Here is a 9,563-nt window from a genome sequence, read left to right as displayed (position 1 = left end):
TGGATCCTAACCTCAGCTTTTGTTGTAAAAGAAAAGAACCCAGTATGGATACATACATATATATAGTTGAAAAAGATATATTAAAAAACAAAAAACCCTAAAGATGTTCAAATGTTTGTGTAAAAATTAGAAGGTTAGATTAGATTCCTTCTCTTGGAACACGAATGGAAAAGTCATCAATGCAGAAGGAATGCTGGAATTAATTTTTTAATTTTTATAATGAATTTAAAAGAATTAAAATTATTTAATTTATTTTATAAATAATTTAATATAAATTAAATTGAATTAGAGTGGAAATTCGGATGTATAATAAAATTTTTATATGTTTAAAAGCTGATGACATAATTTTATTTTGTAGTGTCTAAAATTAAAATTTTTAGAATCATTCGTATATAATTTTATATGTTTTTCTAAACCTATTTTCAAATTTAATATTTTTATTCAAGTTGTTTAATAGAAAATTTAAAGTTATTATTTGAGAAAACTTAGGTTGGAAAGAATATGTCTGAAAAAGACTAGTGAAGAAATTATGATTTAAAATTTATAAGCTTTGATTAATAATAATAATAATAACAACACAACATACCCTATCAATAATGGGAGCAAATAGAGACAAAGGGAGACTTTGTGAGAATCCAATTTCACATCTCCTCATAACTTCATCTTTAGTTGGTTTTCTTTTTATCTTTGATGTTGCTTCTTTGAATATATTACTTAAAATCTATATTATTATTTAAATTTTGGAATAAATTGAGTGAATTGAAAAATTATAAAATATCTTTTCATAATAAAAATAAATAATGTTATTCGAGAGTATTTTAATCTTTTCACTTTAAAAAACAATAAAAATATGCATACCAATAAGGCTTTATATTTTGACATTTTTATACATTTTAATTTTATTATGCACATTTTATTACGGGTTTTTACAAAATAATATAAAAAATAAAAATTACTAAAATGTTATACATTTTTTTATTTACCAAAATATATATATATATTTTTATTTACCAAAATATATAAAAAACCAAAAAATAAAAAAATCTGATGATTTGACAGCCTTGGTCAAGGAACATCATTATGCACCAAACAAGGAAACCTTGTTGGCGCACCAAACAAGGATTCCTTGTTACGGCACCACCTTAAATATTAAGGGTGGTCGGTTGGTGGGGGAAGAAGGAGAGGGAAGAAGAAGAAAGAAAGGAAGAAAGAAAAGAAGGAAAAGGAAACGAGAGGAAAGAAAGAAAAGAAGGAAAGAAAAGGAAAGGGAGGAAAGAAAGAAAAATAAGGAAAGAAAAGGAAAGGAGAAGAGGAAAAAAAGAAAGAAGAAGAAGAGGGAAAGAAGGAAGGAAAAAAAAGAAAATAAGGTAATTATTATTATTAATTTAAGATTTTTGCAATATTTGTGTGTTAAAAATAATGTTAAGTACATTTTACGTATTTTATTAATTTATTTAGGATATATAATTTTGAGATATATTTAGCATGAAAAATTAATGGTATGTACATTATATGTTGATTAGGATTTTTTTATGAAATTGACTTAGGATGTTGAAATTAGTTTTGTTAGGAAAATAACATTAAAAGTAAAATGATAAAGAAATATATTTAAGAAAACATAAAATACGAAAAGAAAAACGAAAATTATCTATTCACCGAAAGTAAGAAAATGCGAAAAAATTATATCTTTAATAAATTGTAAACATAATGCACTGAAAAAGTATAAAATTATAAAATTTAAAATTACGATATTTTTAAAATAATAAAATGCGGAGAGAAAAATACGAACAAATGGCCAAAATAATAGTGTATTACTAACTTTTAAAAATTGAGAAATAGTTAATACAAATATTTTAAAAAAATGTAATGAAATAATATAAAGTAATAAAATAAAAATAAATATATTTTTATTGAAAATAAAAATCGGAAAAAATACGAGCAAATGGCGGGGATAAGGATTTTTTCTTACACCAAATAAAAACCGGTTTTAGTAATTTTTATTTTGGTAAATAAAAATATATATAATATTTTGGTAATTTTTAAATATTTTATTATTTTTGTAATGTTTTATTATGGGTTTTATAAAAAATAATATAAAAATAAAAATTACCAAAATATTATAACTTTTTTATTGACCAAAATATATATAATTTTATTATTTACCAAAATATTTCAAAAAAAGTAAAAACAAAAAGAATAAAAAAGGAAAAACACAAGAAATTTATAAATTAATTTTACACTAAATACACTAAATAATACGAGTAAATGGCAGGGATAATGGTTTTTTTACAGTAAATTAATTTTAAAAACACACTAAATTAATAAATTTAAAACATTATGTAAAATTATAAAATTAGAAATGAAGATATTTTTTAAAGTAATAAAATGCGGAGAAAAAAATACGAACAAATGGCCGAAGTAAGAGTTTTTTACTAACTTTTTTTTCAACTTGCAGGCTTCGCAATGGCTTCATTGATTAGCAAAAAAAGCCACATATCTGATGCGGTTAATAACGCGGTATGAGTTATTATTTATTATTTATTTAAAAAGGATAGACGTACAAAGAAATAATGTTATCGTAAAATTTTTCTGTAATTTTACACTATCAGGACTCGTACCGAGTTTTAAGGGGCCGTGTGAGTGTTTTGAAGAATACTCTGGATGCACGGTTGATGCCGTACTTAGAGCTAGCCGGATTTGGGTCCGTAGTACGATCCAAGACACATCGTATTGCGCTTTCATTTAATATCTGCGCTAGTGGAGCGGTGGCGCCCGGAGACCTACACTTTTCATTTTCCGTGCGGGGAGTGCACGGTGACCTTGGAGGATGTAGCGTTGCAGCTTGGGCTCCCAATTGACGGGAGTCCCGTAACGGGAATATCTACATTTACCGATCCGGATGCACTTTGCTATCAGCTTTTAGGAGACTCACCAGGGAACGGTGAGTCATATTTTTCGGGCGTATCATTTACATGGCTGAAAGCCAAGTATGGACAATTATCAGCGACAGCCACTGAAGGCGAGTTGATGTGCGCTGCTCGAGCGTACATCATGCATATCATAAGGGGAGAACTGATGCCTGATGTAAGCAACGACAAGGTGCATTTGATGTACTTGCCCCTATTAGCTGACTTGTCCAGTGTTAGCTCCTATAGCTGGGGCTCAGCTGTGCTAGCAGTCTTGTATCGAGAGCTTTGTCAGGCGATAGATCCGAAAGTTCGCGACATTGGCGGATGCCTCTCACTGCTGCAGTCCTGGGCGCTGTATCGGATGCCATTTTTGGCATTGGTTAGACACCAATCGTATGTTTATCCACTACTGAGCAGGTGATAAAATATAACTTCTCGTTATTTGTAGTCATAATATATTGACTAATGTTACCAACCAACTCTAAACGCTATATTTGTTTTTGTAGGTGGAGTGGTCGTCCGCATCGGCAATCGTACAATGTCCCGCTATATCGCCTCATGATTGAACAAGATGCCCGGATGGGGTAAGATGCTATTCTAATATTCATGCAGTAGTCATATTCATGACATCTTACTTTCTATATCTTACGCACACGTTATGGGTAATTATAACCATGTTATTAATCATGCGTTTATATGGACGCCGCATCAACGCCGTAAATTACCGCCGTGGTACCTCGCTCACAGACGCAGCATTCGTACATATGGTGCACTAACGCACCAATTATAAATTTTAACATGGTCGAGTGGTATAACGGGATCGGTGTTACTGGCGAGCTTGGTGCAATCCAACCTATCCCGGATCCGCCGTGTGAGGTGGGAGAAGTGCACGGCAAGAATAAGAGAGGAAAATCGGTGATAGATTGGGGAATTAAGCACCGGAAATTTGTGGCGCTGTGGAATGATCGATTTCATCGAAGACCTCAGATGGTTATGGCTACCGACTCGCAACCATCAGAAGAGTATATGCAATGGTACATTAGTTGCGGGAAGCCATATTTATACGGAGGCCAGTCGGTTGTAATCCCCCCGCACATGCAGCGACATAGGGGATCGTCCACAGCGGCCGAGCGTGATGCAGATCCCATGGCATATTATTCTCCGGAACCACCAGAGCCCGAGCAGGAGCCCCAGCCAGATCCGAACAATCTGGGTTTGTCGGTTCAGATAGCTATCATCCGGATTTGCGAGCAATCGACAATTTGCCGAGCTTCGGGGCGAAATATGCATACGACTTTGAACTATTCGGATCCTACTCGCCCGCCCATATCCGCAGATTATGGGACTCCTCAGTGCATCAAGTTCGTCATTGCCGAGCGAGGACCTGCTTTTACTACACCACCACCGCGCAAATGATAATGTCACCGTCATGAGCACCCGAACGTGACCGTCGACCTCCGAATAGGTATACCCTAGGACTACACCATCGAACCATCAATTTTAGGGTGTATGACACATGTTTGTACATTAACACGCTTTGTACTTTTTTGTATCAATTAAATTATTCTAATTTAATTATTCTACTTTCGCTTATTGTGGTTATTGTTCAATTTCTTTTACCAATTTAATTATTTTAAAGTTGCATTATATTAATGCTTAATTTAAGGTTATATGCCTCCATTTTCGATGTAATATTAATAATTCCAAACGCCATATACTATATTATTGCTATTTGTTGCTGACATTCAAATACACATCCAACACTTGTTGTTAAGATGACTCAGTCGAAATAAACGCATACAAAAACTTAGCATCCATCTTCAATATTTAATCATCAAAAATAAACAAAATCTCGTAAAACATCTTGCACGGATAATAAAATAAATAACTTAAATAAAAAAAAACTAATGTTTCAATATTCAATTTTGTACATGAAAGTCATTTAACCACTAATCCTAATAACTAACACAATAATAATATTAATAATTTTATATACAAAATAATACTAACTAAAATTATTAATAACTAACTACAAAAATAATACTAATTTTTACTAACAATAATACTAACTAACATCTTAATAATAATAATAATAATAATAATAATAATAATAATAATAATAATAATAATAATAATAATACTATAAAATTTTTATTTTTTGTAATATTTTGATAATAAAACCCTAACTAAAACTATTAATTTGAGTTTTATTGATTTTAATCTTAATAACTAAACTAAAACAAAAAAATACAAATTATACAAAACAATAACAATAACATAATCAATTATTTTAAAAAATACCTGATTTTCTCTTCTCTTTCTCTCTTTTTTTTTTTTTTCCGCAGCACCTCTTCTTTCTTTTCTTTTTCTTCTAATTTTTCTTGTTTCAGCTGGACAGAGTTCGTGTTTATAACACGAGTGGTGCCGCCAATAGGGAACCCTTGTTTGGTGCCCCCAACAGTGTTCCCTTGACCCAGGGAACTGTCAAATCGGTCCAGGTTTTTTTTTCTATTTTTTTTGTTTTTTTGGTTTTTTTTGATATATTTTGGTAAATAAAAAAAATTATATATATTTTGGTAAATAAAAAAAATGTATAACATTTTGGTAATTTTTTATTTTTTTATATTATTTTTGTAAAAAACCCTTTTATTACCTCCATAAGTTATATATCTATACTATTATTTAATCCCTTGATTGAGTTGGTGCTATGAGCCAACGGGACACCAACTCAGTTAGTGAAATTACGAGAAAATCCCTTCATCAATTTTAAGCCACACATCTCATTGTTTATTGTATATTATTTTTAAACAAACATTTATATTAAATACATGGTTTCCACATGTATATGCACATAATAAAATTTTTAAAAATAATAATGAAATTTTAGATATTTGAGAATAATAAATTAATTTAATTCATTAGAAAATCAATTTTAAAATCTAAAAAAACCATTTACATTGTTTTTATCCCATAACTTTACTAGCAAAACTAAAATATTCTATCCATTTAATATTTTTTATGTCTAATGCATTATTAGATATTCAAGTTTGATATTTTTTATATTAGTGTTTCTTTTAGTCTAATGTGGTACTTATATTTAGTAAAAATGATATATTTTCATATTTAAATGTAGTGACATTATTTTTTACTGTTTAATTCAGATTTTAATATTGATTTGATGAAAATTTATAATCAATTAATAACATTAGCAATTAACTTTCATCAAAATTAAAACACTAAGAACCTAATTAAACATGAAAAATTAACAATATTATCTTCGGATATCAAAATATATAACTGTGGGAAAAAATATTACCACATTAAACAAATAAACCAAAACTTTTAAAATTATGCAACAATAATGCTAAAACATCTAAATGCTAGATATACTTTCAAACAATTGATCACACATTATTTATGAAATGGAAAGGTTACAAAGTTAACAATGTCGAATAAGCTAGCATATAATAAGTAAAATTATATAGACAGGGCCCTATTAATAACAGGGCGAAATTTTAGGTACAATCCTAAGATTAAGCTTAAATCTTGAAAATAATATTATTGAAAAGAATAATCACGAATTTAAAATATAAACCGTAAAACGGATATGTAAAATATCAAAAAATAATGAATATTACATATTTAATATTGTTTAAGTAGAATCAAATTTAGAGATAAAATAAGAGGCGCTAAAGATTGAATTATAGGACGTTTTGCTATGCTTAGGTGAATCTAACATTTTAGTAATAGAAGCAAGGAAGATGAGATTGAAAATCGTAAATATGAGACAATGTAGATGAGGATAAAGGAAAAGAGAGGGAGATCGAATGTGAGGAAAGATAATGCATCTGGCTTGACTTGGTCCAAAAATTGCCTCGGTTTGTAGAATGTCGTCGCATGGTACCTCATTATACCAAATTGACCACAAGCTCTAATAATGTCCTTGTATAATAAATATATTTCGATATATTAACAAAATGGATAATATAAATTCTAACATACTTATTTAAATAATATTCTGTATAGTATATTAACTGTGTTATGTTAAAGATTATCATATTTTTGTTCATCCACGATTAGTTGACTAGACACTATTTTTGTTTATAAACTATTGCTTATGAATTTTAAAGCACTCAACAAATAATTATGAGTAGTTCAATTTAAACGTCTTTAATTTGATATTATAGTGTTTCTTGTTGGTCACGTTGGAGTGTTTATTTTATGTCTCACACACATTTTATCTTTTTATTTAGAAATATCACCATTTAACCACTAAAGAGATAATTTCAAAGAAAATAATAATTTCAAAATTTCTCAATCAATTTATTCATGAACACTTTGGTTCCATTATAGGTATGTTATAATGTTTAAAAGAGTTCAACAAAATCGTAAGTCTTCACGAGAAACTTATTATCGTTCCATTTAATTCTAGGTGATATGATTCTTGTTGATGAAGGCTGTGAAATATATTTGTACATCAACTAATTACCTCATGAATTAATTTTCCAATATTTCACGCTAATATTTGTTATACTTAACGAGGTGCTACTAGTTTGATATATCTTAGTGCTTTGTAAGGTGACCCGCGAACTAATCAATGAAATAAACAATTGTGGCCCACTCCAATAAATATGGGAGTAGATATGTCTATTGTGACTAGCGTTCAGTTCATCCCAATCATGAGAGTTCCCTTTTAATTAAAAAGTAAAACTATCACGTTTTATAAGCATATTTTTGTATCAATACCTTAAAATATCTCATTATTGAATATTGGAATAGAATTATAGGTTGTTTTGACCATATGTATGCTATAGGAAGGACTTGACATCGATCAACGAGAAATCGACTGGCAAGTTGATGAAGAGGTATGTCGATAATGTATTCACATTCAATGAAATTAAATAATCCTATTGATGAATATAAATGTATTTGTATATTTTGTAATTTTAGTAGATGTCGTACATGGACAGTATGGTATTTGGCATTATACCAAAGACTATTTTTCAAGTAGCATGCATTTTTCTAGGCACGAGTTCCCGTCATTTGTTTCCTCATCGTGGAGTGGCAACATCCTAACCGGGTAAAATGCTAGTTTGGGTTCATGCATAATATTTTGGCGGAGGCTTACAACATCAAACAAATTCGAGGGATAGATTTGAAGAAGTAGGAGAACCTTTGATAATAAAGCATGCACCATGAATTGAGCTCTAAGACCAGTGACTTGAGTAGAGCATGTATAAGGAAATTATCTTTAGGGAAATAATTTTTAAGCCTCTAAACTATATATGCAACGGTTTAGTCAAGTAAGCCATGAGTGGTTATATCTAGCGGAGGAGTATCTGGTGGTACAAAAATGATGCATACCATTAAGTAATCAATTAGCACATCAGTAAGGTCATTCTCAAGCATCAAAACCTTTCCAACCAAACTCGAAGCCACTAACATAGTAGTTTGGCCTTCCTGTTGACAGACATTTTTTAGGTCTGTAACCCAAGTGTAGGTTGTATTTAAGTAATAAAATCTCAGGAGCTCGAGGTCGATCCACAGGGAAGTTGATTAGAACTTACAAGTATTATGTTAGACAACTCTTTAACACTTAACTTTGGAGTGAGTTTCGAAAATAAAAGTAGGAAAAAGAAACACTAGAAATAAAAATCAACGTATGACATTAACTAAAATTCATAATAAAAAAAATACATGGAAGAAAATATGCTAAGGTTAGAGGATCCACTCTTAGTGTCATATTAAGATTAAATTTAGTACTCAATGTTATTGCTAAATTAGAATCCACTCAAAATGGAGGTTCCAATCAGATAATCTAGTAATTTATGTCCAATAATTAAGCATATGAATCCATAAGCAAATGTATGTCCATCAAATGAGTGTCCAGTAAGTCCAAGAGTTTAGCAAATGAATACATAAGCAAAGGATGGTGCAAAATGAAAGTTCATCTATTTAAATACAGTCCAAAAATATAACATACAGGATTATAATCGCTGATAACTTCAAAGCTTATTAAAGATTTCAAATATTTATTATGCCAATTTTATATGTATACAACAAACCATGGTTAATTTATCCAAGCATTCATTATGTCATTTATTATCTATAACAAATAAAAGTATTACTTTACAAGTATGATTATGACAAGTGGTTGATAATTAATTTTAGCTCAATGATTGATAACTCTTGAAAAGAGTTATAATTCATACTTTTAGACTTAATTAATTGCTTATAATTAGCTTCATTTTAGGTAATTGCATGATCATTTCTAGTCAATCAAGTAGTGCATCTAAGAACTTGAGATGGTGATTACTTTATTGCATCTTTACTTTTAATTGCTTGTGGAAAGGTCTTGTTGTGGTTGAATGACATGTTTAAGGGAGAAGGATAGTAAAGGATGGAGGTTTGTCAAGGCATTATAAGAAAATGACAAACACCCAGTCAGCAATGAGAGCACTCAACATTTGGTCCCTCACATGCATGTGTGATGAAGAATATTCACCTCAAAATTAGGTAAAAAAAATCATTGCCTGATGGCTTTTACCCTAGAGGACAACCCAAGTATAAAAGGCAATAAAAAGAGGAAAGATAGGGACAACAATTTTTCTGAGCTTGGACAGAGGTCTCATTGTAGTAAGAAGGGAAAGTTGA

General features: G+C 30.0%; 1 protein-coding gene across 1 annotated transcript; it reads left to right on the top strand.

Moving 5' to 3' along the window:
* The first annotated feature begins 2,463 nt into the window (after positions 1-2,463).
* LOC128033883 (protein MAINTENANCE OF MERISTEMS-like) lies at positions 2,464-3,497 on the top strand. Its single transcript, XM_052622369.1, has 3 exons — positions 2,464-2,517; positions 2,710-3,302; positions 3,416-3,497. The coding sequence occupies exons 1-3, from the start codon at positions 2,464-2,466 to the stop codon at positions 3,495-3,497; spliced, it is 729 nt and encodes a 242-aa protein (XP_052478329.1).
* The last annotated feature ends 6,066 nt before the right edge of the window (positions 3,498-9,563 follow it).

The sequence above is a fragment of the Gossypium raimondii genome, chromosome 10, assembly GCF_025698545.1.
Source record: "Gossypium raimondii isolate GPD5lz chromosome 10, ASM2569854v1, whole genome shotgun sequence".
Classification (NCBI taxonomy): domain Eukaryota; kingdom Viridiplantae; phylum Streptophyta; class Magnoliopsida; order Malvales; family Malvaceae; genus Gossypium; species Gossypium raimondii.
The sequence above is the reverse complement of the archived record's forward strand: the minus strand, read 5'-3'. Positions and strand labels throughout refer to the sequence as shown.

Coding starts and splice junctions, on each gene's coding strand:
- LOC128033883 (XM_052622369.1), top strand. CDS start 2,464: ATGGCTTCATTGATTAGCAAAAAAAGCCACATATCTGATGCGGTTAAT. Junction 2,518..2,709: donor CTGATGCGGTTAATAACGCG/GTATGAGTTATT, acceptor TTGGGTCCGTAG/TACGATCCAAGACACATCGT. Junction 3,303..3,415: donor GCATTGGTTAGACACCAATC/GTATGTTTATCC, acceptor TTGTTTTTGTAG/GTGGAGTGGTCGTCCGCATC.